Below are 13655 nucleotides of genomic sequence, written 5' to 3' on the forward strand. Positions count from 1 at the left end.
CCCCCACCCCCACCCAAAACCTTACTGGTACTTGAATAGACATTTTCAGTTTTCGTAGAAGTTATAGAGTTTGATTTACCAGTCATCCGCCTAATATTACTCTTATAAGTGCAACTTTTTTTTTGTCCGAAATTTACATTGTAGCTCCGATAAAATTTGAATCGTGCTTGGTAGTGCCTATTTGAGGTGACGGTAATAACAAAAAAATTTCCAGGACTCGAACCCAAGGCCTTTGATTAAGGGTGAAGTTATCCCACGACTGTATCATAACCCATGTTGGTTTATAAGTGCATCTTCATCACGAAGTTAGTTTGGTAAATAAAATTTTCCAGTAATAAATATGGGGAAAAAGGTAAATGTGACCATTTTAGTTATAAATACTTGAAAGAACTAAATAAATTAAACTACGTTCAAGTGGGTCATATATATAATTCAAATTCAATTCAGCTTTGCTCAAAATTGACAAATCTTTTTTAAAAATAAACATCATAAAAGTGGGTCATATCGATCAAATAATTCAAGATCACTTTACTCAAAATTGACAAATCACGTATTAGCACTACAAAAACGACGAAATTTGATTGTCGCAGCATTATTAAGCATCAAATCAGAGGATGTTAAAGTGATAACTAATCGTAGATAAAGCATTTACAATCTGTCCCATTCATAGGGTAAAAAACATACGTCTTGTAATTGTTTTCTAAAACTTCTAAAGACTACAAAATGATACTACAAGCCAAGAAAATGTTTTGTCATTTAGTAATTGATGTTTTGGTCTTAATTTTAAAAGAAAAGTGTAGTGTTTCGAAATTGATATCGAATTGCAAAAAAAGACGTAACTTGAGTGAGTATACAAGGATTTGGGCAGAGTGGGAGCAGAATTTTATCGTATGTCTTGTCATTTCTTTGCATGAATTTTATCAGCTCACATTTCAGTGTTTAATGCATTCAATGAATGAAGTCACTACTCACTAGTGCAAGTAGCATACAGAATATTAAAGTTGAAACGTCAATCACAAATCACAATTCACAATATGTCTAGTCTACATGATTTGCATTTCACTCTAATAATTTAATGAGATTTAGACAAAGTAAAAATAATGACTGTATTTTTACGTGCAAAATATCCGGCCCATAAAAGTGAAAAATCACTACCTACACTTATTTCTCCCTACTTCACCAAATTGAGATTACAAACTTTTAGAACTTATTTCCTAATATATATTCTTCAACATAGGTGACAACGAGCCAGGCAGAGATGGAAGAGATCAAACACGGAAATAGAACTTATTTCCTAATATATATAAATATCTTATATTCTTTCACAAAAATGTTCCGATCGAGAGCCTATTTGTTTCTTCCCCAAGCAGTAACAAGTTAAAAATAATTTCACCCAACGTTACTGAAATTTTTACTAGGGATGGAGTAGTACAATCATTTACACCCAAAAGCTAAAACTCAAAAAACAATTAGAAAACAAAAAAGGGGAAACAACAAGTAATCAAGTGACAGGACAAGATATTCGTATCAAATCCCACGTCAAAAAAAGAGGTAAAGAAAACCCAACAATCACGGCCAGCACAATTTTTGTTTTGGTGTTGTCATATGGCTTCAATTAATCATCCATCACCGACGGAGAATTTATGTTTTTATTACTTTGATTATCATTTTATAGTCTCTACGCGGAGCCCGGAAGAGCACCGACTCATTCGTCATATCGCTTCAATTAATCATCCATCCTTTTTACTTAACTTCACTAATAAAAATACTTTTCATTTTTCACTAGCATCATCAAATAAATCATCAAAATCCGCATCTGATTCAAACACAGCCACATAATATATGGAGTACTTAGAAGCCAACTACACATAATTGTTTGTGCTATAAGTTGGTAACTTAGGTATAACATTCTTGTATAATGAAAAACTGGCCATAAAAAAATAGGTCTATTATTGTTCACGGTTCAGGGGGCCCATTAATGAAGTTTGAACATGATTCGTTAGAGTATTATGTATACCAATTTGAACAAACTCAATAACTTTTGCTTAGATTTTGGATCCTAGATTTATATTAAGAATTTCATTGAGTATATGTATAAATATTTAAAAATGCAAATCTTGAGTATATGTATAAATATTTAAAAATGCAAATCTAACAACAGAACCAAGTTATGAATTTGATGACATCTGAACTCATAAACTTCAAATCCCTTATGGTGTTCTCGGTGGTGGGGGGGGAACCAAATGTACAATTTAAAAACCAAAAAGGGTTGTTTCCCGGCAGATGAAAACATGGTAACAGTTGGCCCTACATTAGCCAGGCCCCGACGTAACATGATTTTTCGTCTTATTTTTTGACCTCATGCTTCATTTTCATGGCCATGCCAACACAAGGTCAGTTAAGGTGGATCCACAAAGTTATTAATGCAAAAGATTCTTTTCAAATGAGACAAGATTTTATTGCTCTACTTCTTTTAAGGCTATTCCAGCACTCATTTGACTCTCTGATATACGGCTCGAATTTAATTCAACATCACAAATAAAGTCTCTTAATGTGGCAGTAGCTTAAGGTTTTTAAATCACTGTTTTCAAGTGAACCCACTATTCTTGGTAATTAAAAGACACCTGAGACTCAAATCTCACTCTCCTAGGGGAGCATAATAATTTAATTACTACCAATAATTAAATCATAAAGTACAAAATAATCTACTCTCACCAACCCAGAGGTGTAATTAACAGAGCCACTAATTATCTCTTCTTCAAGTTTGATCTGAGTTGTAGATTTGTCAGGTTAAGACAAGTTGCACAAAAAAAATTGAACCAAGCAAGAATAGCAAATGAAGGGCAATTTTTCCATTAATACACTTGAGAAAACCCTACCAATCTTACTGTACAAGAGGAAAACTTCTGAGCATTAAACCCATCTTAGAGTTAGAATAAACCCCTGAGCCTAAAAAGACCCGATTTTTTTTAAAAAAAGAACAAAGCTAGCACAATTCATCATAATAGAACTAGAGAATCAAACTAAATAAAACACTCCTATTTCAAGAACATTGCAAATCAGATACTGAGTAGGTCAGGTGGAGGTGATTGAGGTGTTGGTTGATGGTGGTCTTTTGTTTCCTCGGGAATTGAGGTTGGGGACTCTAATGCAGAGTCTGATGGTGGGGGTGACTGATCAGTGACGGTTGAGTCATCTGATTTTGCGCCTGGTGACTTGGGAAGTTCAGTTAGTATTTGCACTACCTCTCGCATGGTGGGGCGTTCCACAGCCTGCTCTTCAACACACAACAATGCGACATAGAAGACATGCATCACCTCATTAAGGGGAACCGTTGAGAGTCTTGGGTCAAGGATCTTGAGAACTCCATCCTTTTTCCCATCAGTCATTTTCCTAACCCATTGGACTATGTCAACACCATCACCAAATTCTCCAACTGGCTTTTTGCCACTTACCAGTTCTAATAGCACCACACCGAAGCTATATACATCACTTTTCTCATCAACCTTAAGCGTGTAAGCATATTCTGCAAAAACGAAAATAAGATGCTAATGAGAAGTAGACGATAGAACAGAACAAATAATTGCTAGCAATCAGTAGGTTTGTTAGATAACTAAACAAGAAACCAGAGTTTTACATCCCCTTACCCGTTCCAACAGTGTAAATAGTTCATCAGTACCAGTACCACTTATTTAATGTTGCTTTGCTTCAGGAGCATGCAACACAGTTGCCTTACTTATCAAGTGACATAAGCATTTATAAATTCCAACCTAACCATCACCGAAGTAGTTAGAGATCCTTTTCAAAAGTAAGAAGGCCCAATCCTCTAGTTTACTACCAGTCAAGGACCCCCACTATCCATGTCTTAATGCTGTCCTTCATCGTCACATTATTAGTAGTGGAAATACAAGACTACAGGATAGCACATTTATGATGTTTAGAACACCTAAGCTTCATTTTAACAGATTGATAATTAGTCTCAGCTGATAAATTTTAGTTCATCAGTAAGTTTGTAACTTCGGCACTAAACTCGCATAGCATGATGTGACAAGAAAAATAAATATGAACACAGTTAGAAACTAAGAATTTCAAGATACGAAGGCTTTTACAAAATACCTGGAGCAATGTACCCATAAGAACCAGCAATAGCAGACATGCATTCTGATGTCCCTGAATCTTGCAAGAATTTAGCAAGTCCAAAATCAGCAACATGAGCTTCAAAGCTGGAGTCTAGCAGAATGTTGTTTGATTTCACATCACGATGGAGGATCAAAGGAGAGCAATCGTGATGGAGATAGCAAAGACCCTTTGCAGACTCCACGGCTATCTTATACCTGGTATCCCAATGTAGATGACCGCCTTTCTTGCCATGAAGCATTTCCCCAAGACTTCCATTAGGCATGTACTCATAAACCAAAAGATTTGTCTCATGATTCGAGCAAAATCCTAATAATCTAACAATGTGCCTGTGTCGGATCCTCCCAAGAGTCTGTATCTCTGCATTGAACCCATGATCATGAGAGGAACCCCTGCTCATAGCTGGCAACCTCTTAACTGCTACATGTTCCCCGCTCGGCATTACCCCCTTGTAGACTATACCAGCACCTCCTTTTCCAATAATGTTATCCTCCTTCAAGCTGTCCAAAATATCATCACAAGTAAAATCTAGGCGCTGAAAAGCAGTGAGCTTCCAGGCACGAGCTTCACTTGCCTTCTTTAAAGATCGGGCCTTTATAATTGCAGCAACAGCAAACACAATAGAACAGACAAGCAAACCAATAACAAGTAAAAGCTTCATCGAAGGCGATAAGGCTCCTCGTTGATGAGGTTGACTAACCCCATCAACAACACCCTCTTTGCAAGGGCCCAAATAGGGTCCGCAAAGATCTGGATTGCCCAGAAATGAGGTGTAGTTGAAATAACTAAATTGCCCGGTTCCAGGAACTAAACCAGAAAAGTTGTTATATGAGAAATCAACAGAAGTTAAACTCTGCATACTAGAAATAGGGGAAGGAATACTCCCAACTAAGTGGTTTCTCGATAAGTTCAAGTAGTTGAGTATCCTCATACCTGTGATCTCAGAAGGAATCTCACCCGAAAGTTGGTTCCTGCTGAGATCAACATAAGTCAGCAACTTGCACTGGCTAATCTCCGGAGCCATGGGTCCAGAAAAGTTGTTGTGACTGAAATCAATTTTGGATAGCTGTTGAAGCTTTCCTATTTCTGCTGGAATTCGTCCCGAAAATTTGTTCCCATCAAGAAGCAATTTTTGGGCTACAGCAAAGTTTCCAATGCTTGGCGGCAAAGGTCCAGTTAGGCGATTATTTGAAAGGATAATCTGCCCAAGACTATTAGATTTGGAAGAAATATCAGGAAATGTACCAGTGAGAATATTATTCTGAAGTTCAACTTGTGACAGACGTGGCAAGCTTAAGAGCCCCTTTGGAATTGACCCATTCAGATAATTCTCTCCCATTCTAATCCGATTAAGTGATTCACACCTACCCAAAGATTCAGGAATTGGGCCAAACAAGAAGTTCCCTAGAGTGATAATTGTCTGCAGATTGTTACCGGAACACATGTTTGGGGGTAAATTTCCAGTCAATTTATTGGAACTGAGATCAACATTTTTGAGCTTGCTCTTTGTGCCTAACCCCTGTGGAATGCTTCCCGTAAAGTTATTTTCCCAAAGTTGCAACACCTCTAGCTCCGGCAAGTCCTCTATGAACTCTGGTATTGACCCATAAAGCTTATTCCGAAAAAGATTAACAAGAGTGATATTCTTAAGCTCCGCAAATGTTGGCGGTATCTCGCCAGAGAACATGTTATTCGACAGATCCAAAGATTTCAAGCTCTTCAGATAACCTATCTCCGGAGTTAATGACCCAGACAGAGAATTCACTTGCAGGAAGAGAGTGTCAAGGTTCTGAAGCTTCCCAATCTCCGGTGGAATCTCCCCCGAAAGTCCACAGTTAGCAGCATCAAACCGGAGGAGCTGCGATAAGTTCCCTATTGCCGGGGGAATCCCACCGGTGAAGGTATTGTAGTATCCTACATACAACTGCTGAAGTGTAGTGATGTTTCCAATCTCCGGTGGTATCTCTCCTACCAGTGCATTGCCTGAAACTGCGAGGTACTCTAGAGACGGGAACCTTCCATACTCCGGAGGAATGCGGCCACCGAAAAAGTTCCCGCCGAGGTGTAGATGTCGAAGGTTAGTCATCTGATACACCTCAAGGGGAAGTTCACCGGTCATATTGTTGTTGTAAAGGTCAAGGACTTGGAGGTTACGCAGACGGGTTAACTGCGGAGGGAATTCCATCCCGAATATGTTATTAGAAAGATTAAGGTAACCGAGATTTGGAATAAAGGAGATTTCAACAGGAATGGGTCCAGTAAACTGGTTAACAGCAACAGACAGATTTTGTAAGAAACGAAGATTCCCAACTTCCGGCGGAAGAGTACCGGTAAGATTAAACCCAGAAATATCAAGAGAGGTCACGTGACGATGCGTGTCGCACGTGACACCATTCCACGTACAGTGACTGGTGGAGATGTTCCATGAGGCAAGTGTTAACTGTGGGTCATCGGTAATGGCAGTTTTCAGGGCAAGCAAAGCCTGGTATTCCGGTAACCGTGGTTGTTTACCGGCAGAAAAGTCGGTAAAATGCATAACAAGAAGAAGAAGAAAAAGAAGACGCATTTTTCCTTCCTTAATCTAATGCCCACCAACTGTTTGGTTTGCGGTTTCACTCAGTGAGAGTGAGAAAGGCAAAAGTGAGGAGGGGGTGGGTAATCCGTTTGGTGTATATTCTTTTGTTTTGAGTAAATAAATATATATAATAGGAGGGGATTGATTATTATATTATAAAGAATAAATTTGAATTGTGAGATAAGTAGAGGAGGCCCCAACTCTTTTTGTAACGTGGGGAACCAACTTTTTTGTTCCTTAAAAATAATAAAGTTGCTAACATTTACACAATCTTTTCACGGATAAAAAGTAGAGTAGAAAAAAACAACTATTGGTCTTGCTTTTTCTCGTGTTGAATAGTTGTCCTTACTAGTTAAAGAGATTTCATTAGCTAAAAAGAGTATTTGGGAGGGAGGCATAAAATTCCATTCAATTCGTTTGTCACAAAAAGCACTTCACTTATCTTTATCTCCTTTAATTTAGGGTGTTAAAACATTCTCCACTAACGTCTGTAGTTTTTTCATCTTTAGGTTAGTTTTGTAGTTGATAAGATGTCATTCTTAAGGAAAGCCCTTTCTTCTTTTGATGAGTAGTAATATTTTTTGGACAGTAGAGTATGGCACAAAGAAAGCCACAATAGAGGAGAGATTAGTTATCGTGTTTTTATTTTACACATTCCTTAAGAAATTATTAATAAGAATGACATTTTATATATTACTTTCTCCGTCTCATATTAGTTGATCATTTTACTAAAAATAATTGTCTTATATTAGTTGTCCATTTTACTAAATCAAGAAAACATTAATTAAAATTTTCTTATATTGTTACCCTTGCAAAAAAAAAATTAAAGTGTTCACATTTATTTTTAAAATTTCAATAAGTTTTTAAGAAGTGAATTAGTAAAATTATCTTCGTATGATTTGTTAATATGCGTGTAAAAATAAAAATGATTAATATGAGACAAAGAAAATAAACTCTTATTTACTCCTACATTGAAAAAATAAAAATATCGTTTCTGATACCTTTAGCTCAAGTTGAACATAAAGAAATGTATATAAAAACAAGACTGATCTGCCAATCTAAACAATCATAACATAATGTGTATGTATTCATAGTTTTCTATGACAATATTTTTGACAAGTTATTTTTAGTAAACAGTGACAACTAAAATGGATAGGAGGGAGTATCATTTAAGTGCTATTCCAATTCCATGTCATTTTGATTTGCTTTTACTTTCAAAATGAATGATATTTTGTGCAATGGGTAAAGGGTCAATTATGTTCCTAAACTATTTGAAAAGGTCTAAGATATATCCTCCGTTTAAAGTTTGGCTCACTCATGTCCTCGTCGTCCAACTTTTGGTCTAAATATGCCCTTATGGGAGTTAGTTGGTCTGCTGGACATATCCAACTCATTTTTCATTTCTTTAAATGTCACATGGAATTGCCATGTCATTTTGACTTTACCACATGACATTTATATGAAAAATGGATTTTTTTGTGATTTTTTGGCGTTAATTTTATATTTTTCATATATTTTTTTAATCAATTACTCATTTTCGGGATTTACCGGAAAAAAATAAAAAAATTGTTGAATTTAAGGTTACAATATTTATTTGTGAATTTTTGGCGTTAATTTTTTTTCCCCATATTTTTTCTATTTTTTATTAATCAATTACTAATTTCCTGGATTTACCGAAAAAAATAAAAATTTAAACAAAATTATTGAAAATGGGTCGGGTAGTTTATCTAAAAGGAGGGGGGGTTGATTTATGGGTCGGATTAGGTGTTTATGGGTTCGAATTTTTTACGGGCATAATTGATCCCTTTCCATTTTCATATAAATGTCATGTGGTAAAGTCAAAATGACATGACAATTCCATGTGGCATTTAAAGAAATGGAAAATGAGCTAGATATGTCCAGCAGGCCAACTAATGCCCATAAGGGCATATTTAGACAAAAAGTTGAACGGCGAGGGCATGAGTGAGCCAAACTTTTAAACGGAGGGTATATCTAGACCTTTTCAAATAGTTTAGGGGCATATTAATTATACTTAAGCTAGAGAATGAGTTTATGAAACGAAGTTTTCGTTGTCCTATTAATTATACTGTGTTGTCCAAGTAGCAATTATGCCCTTCTAATTAATGGGAAGTCCTAAATGATTAGAAAATTAAAAACACTATAATATTTAATAAATTGATCTTTTTCCATTTTTTAGTTAAAATGTATTTAAGTTAAAAGAGTAAAAATATTTAAAAAGTTAAAATAACATAGAAAAAATATTATTCTACCAAATTTTCTGGCAAAAATTGTTTTTCCTTAATTTTAATATAGAAGGAGTTTGATTTGGAAACAAATGGTATTTATTAATATGTTGTATATTCGCCCACCCAACTTTTCGATTTTGTACAATTTAGTCCACCAAATGCTGGATCGGTCCTGCAAAGTGATGTCTTTATGCGAAGGGCACCCTACTGTCCAGTCATTAAAATACAATCAGATAAACAAAAAATAATATAAATCCAGATCACCAGTGGAGCCCAAAGCTACAACTGTGACAGATCACAAACCTAAAATTTATTTTTACTAGATATTTATTTCGAATCAAATAATTATACTAACAATAATAATATTTACTGATGTAATTTCACAAGTAAGGTATAGGAGAATTTTTTTTATTTTATTAGAGTAAAAAAATAATATTTTCAATAGACCCACAATTTAAAATTAAGAGACAAATATGATTTAAAGAAGACACGCATCATCATTTGATTAATTAACTCTTTTTCTATCTTTTTTTCGAAGTTAAAAAAAAATGTGTGTAAAAGAGCTCATAATAATCAAATAACCAAACTCGTAACACTATATTTAAGCTGTAAAAAGTTGTTATAATTTTCCTGTTTGCATCAGCATTTTTCCCTTTACTAATTATTTAAAATTACGAATATTAAGGATAAAACAAACTCAAATGAAAACAAGAAGAAATGGATTGAGATTTGAGTGTACTATTTTTGTTTTATCATGCTAATAATTGTGCTTCTTTATAAGATTATTAGAATCTAAATTAATTAAAGAGTTATTGGTAAACCCAAGAAGTGTCCTTCTCAATCACTTTCCCCTCTTGGCTATTCGAAATTTACAAGACACAACTGCATGTTACCAAATTACCCCTCTGCTTATGCTAAATTTACCACATGAGACCAAAAGGAGGAGATTCAAATTGAAGACAGCTTTGGAAAGTGGACGAAAAATCATATCCATATGTACGACCATTTTTACCAACTCCAACGTTTCTGGATATTTACACGTAATATAAATTTATTTTTCTTGAATAATTTTTAATTATATTGTTTTAAAGTTTTAATATCATCAATTAAAAATATAGTGAGAACTTTCTGTGGTAGAGAAACAAGTACGTAATATTTTACAATATTGGATTTCAGACATGCTTATGACTAATTGTAACTTACTTGAGATTGTAATATACTTTGAAAATTATTTTTTTAAAGTACAGTTGATATGAAAAACTTTAAAAAGTAAATTATTTATAGTTTTGGCTATGTTCCGAGCTTATTTTGGTCTTTCAGGTTCTGGGACCACTGGTTTATTACTCCTTTCGTCTTAAGTCTTGTGTCACTGTTATATTAAACACAATACATTTTTGAAATATGTGGTTTAAAGCAAACCTCAGACATTTCTATGTCTATAAATTAATTCATTAAAGAGTTGATTGACAACTGATTAGAGTTAAACTTAATGAATAACTTAGTTGTAAGAAAATCAATGCATTATTTTATGCCGATTTAATTATTTCACATTCTATCATACATAAGATAATAGCAATAAATTTTCTCATAATTTTATATATGTACTCTCTATGTTCATAATTACTTGTTCACTTTTCCTTTTTTAGTTATTCCTAATTATTTGTCTATTTTGACAAATCAAGAAAGAATAATTTTTTTTACATATTATACCATCAATTAATTACTTTGAAAAAAATTTAGAAATTCTTGAAAATCCTAAGTTTTTAATTCACCCATTTCATAATTAATAGGGGTAAAATGGTAAACTCACTATGTCAATCATTATTTTCTTAATAGGTGTGCCAATTTTAAAGGGGACAAGTAATTAGAGACATAGAGAGTATTAGTTATGCGAGTTTCTAAATTATTCCCTCCGTTCCTATTTATATGTCACCATTTTTTATTTCATGTGCATTAAGAAATTAAGTAAGTTTACTATTCTATCCTTATTTATTTATTTTTAAGTCAATTTTTCAATCAATGAATATGAATTAATTTATTTTGATTAATTAATTTGACCAATGAACATGAATTATTCACTTAGTTTTTCTATGTTGGTCAAATATATATATTCAAGGCTAATAACTCACAAGGGTAAAATAGAAAGAATATTGTAATTTATGCATTTATTTTATGAAATGACAAGTATTATGGACCAACTATTTATAATGAGGACGACATATAAAAAGGAACGGAGGGAGTACAAATCAAGTACCATATTAATTTTATACATGAATAAATTATCTCCTAACCAATTATTCCATCCATCTCATATTAGATGAACACTTTCTATTTAACACGGTGATTAAGAAATCATTAATAAATTGATTAACTTTACTATTTTGCCTTTTGTTCATATAAATTAGACTCTTGAAAAAAGAAAAGTTTAACTTAAAAATTTGTTTAAACTTCTAAAGGTCATATTAATTGTAGGGGTAAAATGAGAAAAGTTTAATTAATTCTATCTTGATTTCCCATCTAATATCGGACGGATGGAGTACCAAGCATAATATTACTTATACATTATTTAATATCTTCATAACTAAACTCTAAATTAGATACCAATAGACGTACTAAAAAATAAAATGAAATTTCAAAATTAAGTTATTTTTAATTTAAAAAATCTATAAAAAAAAAAGTGTCACATAAATCGTGAGGGAGGATACTACTTGGTCTAATTTTGAGTTAGATGCAGTGATCTAGATGAACTAAATGGCGTTGGGCTCAGTTAAATGCTGCGTAACCCAATGCTATTTCCAACCCACGAAACACGTAATTTCAATATCCTGCTTCTCCTTTGTCCTATTACTATGTTTTTATAATGTCTCGATATTTGTTCGCCTTGTCCCCTAGTCATTTGGCTTTGGACACTCACAAAAATAAACAACCATTTTTCTATTTGTTTATTCATTGTATTTTAAATGGATCGTCATAATCCTTGGGTTAATCATAATTAATGAATTGTGGAAGGGTTTGTATGATTTTCACTTTGTTAGGTAGGTCATTATCATTTGATGTATCCCTAATTCTATCCTAAATTTCTGAAGCCGCAAATGCGTGTAACTTGTCATTAGCATATGTCCTCTGCATTATTCTAGGTTAATCATTCTGTAATTTAGTTTTATTACATATGCATATGTCCCCTCATTTTAATGAAATGGTGTACCATCTAATTACTTCCACTCCTCGTCTTCATTAAATTATGTTTTAATTAATTATAATTTGTGTTTGGCTATGTTCTTACTAAAATTTATTATTTTGAAAATTATTTTTAGCTAAAAATACTTCTTGAACAAAAACAAGTACTACTACTTCCTAAATCTCGATGAAACATACTTAAAATGTTAGATTAAGGTGAGTTTCTTTTTTCCGGATGCATTGTACAATAATCTGTTTCTATAGTTCTTGTGTTTAATGTATTTGAATTATGATACTACTTTGATGTTGTTATTGTTTTTCTCCTGTAGACTTTACATTGTTTTCCTTATTAACCGTTATGTTTTCTTTTATTGTTTTCATCTTCTTTTACTTGAGTTTGATCCACTTGATCCGATGATCGTTTGAAAATAACTTGTCTATCTCCACGAGGTTGTAGTAAGGTGTAACATTTTATGGGATTTCACTTCACTGGACATGTTATTGTTGTAGTAGTATTGTACAATAATCTGTTTGGAACAACGTTTTAAAAAAAAAAAAAGGGATTAAAAGAAGTGTTTGGTAAGCTTATTTTTATAAATTTTCTAGGTGGTCAAATCCATTAATTTGATTTTGAAAAATGTATAAACAAAACAGATTTGCATTGTCAAAGGTCTCTTAAATATTTCCATAGAAGAGAATCTAAGTTTATGTTAATTGTGCAGAGTAGCACGCGGGTCTCTAGAAAGAGAACGTGTAAGAGAGACAGATAATCATATCTAATTAATTATTATGATCATAATTCATAATTACCTTTTTTTCTAGTGGACCGACGATAAATTATGGAGGCAAAAAATCAAACTTTCTGGCATACACTGCCCTACATTTTTCTTTCTTTGGTCCATCCCAATTCCCATGGTCCAACCAATACAAAAATAAAAAATAAAAAAATTACAAATGAGTATATTACTTTACACTTTGTTTGAATGGTTGTTATGTGTTGTTTCATAATGTATCATATTATATTGTATTGTGTTATATTGTATCATACTGTATTATTTTAACGAATGCAATGTTTGGATAGGTTGTATCGTTCTCCGTCGTTAGATAATGTCATACATCCATGATTTGAATGATAAACCTACAAGAAAAGTAGGGTATAGATATTATGGAAAGGTAAGGTAAAAGATGAAATATAATTATTAAATAATAAATAAAGATAAAATGAGAAGAAAATATTAAGATAACGACGGGATCACACCAAATCGGTCGTTCCATAAAATGGGTCTTTTCATCGTTACCTAACGATTAGTTTAAACGATACGATATAATAGAATTTTAAGTAACAATTAAAACAAACATTGTATTTAAGCTAACGACACAATACAATACAACATGTAACAACTATCCAAACAAGGTGTTAGTGGACTTCTTTATCTACTTAAATATTTTTTAATATATTTGTAATGCTGGATCACAAATTATTTACTAACTACTCCATTATTAACGTTATAAACTTTAAA

The 13655-nt window shown here is 33.1% G+C and overlaps 1 protein-coding gene across 1 annotated transcript; it reads right to left on the reverse strand.

The window, feature by feature from the left end:
• Positions 1-2828: 2828 nt before the first annotated feature.
• LOC102583999 (leucine-rich repeat receptor-like serine/threonine-protein kinase BAM1) lies at positions 2829-6827 on the reverse strand. The gene is made up of 2 exons (XM_006357681.2): positions 4117-6827; positions 2829-3526 (listed from the first exon to the last, which is right to left on the reverse strand). The coding sequence occupies exons 1-2, from the start codon at positions 6701-6703 to the stop codon at positions 3060-3062; spliced, it is 3054 nt and encodes a 1017-aa protein (XP_006357743.1). The 5' UTR covers positions 6704-6827; the 3' UTR covers positions 2829-3059.
• Between the last annotated feature and the right edge of the window lie 6828 nt (positions 6828-13655).

The sequence above is a fragment of the Solanum tuberosum genome, unplaced genomic scaffold (genome assembly GCF_000226075.1).
Source record: "Solanum tuberosum cultivar DM 1-3 516 R44 unplaced genomic scaffold, SolTub_3.0 scf00244, whole genome shotgun sequence".
Taxonomy (NCBI): Eukaryota; Viridiplantae; Streptophyta; class Magnoliopsida; order Solanales; family Solanaceae; genus Solanum; species Solanum tuberosum.

Excerpts from the sequence above, each read along its gene's own strand:
- LOC102583999 (XM_006357681.2), bottom strand. The coding sequence starts at position 6,703 with ATGCGTCTTCTTTTTCTTCTTCTTCTTGTTATGCATTTTACCGACTTT. Across the intron at positions 3,527-4,116 it reads TTATGGGTACATTGCTCCAG|AATATGCTTACACGCTTAAG; the intron begins GTATTTTGTAAA and ends TCGTTTTTGCAG.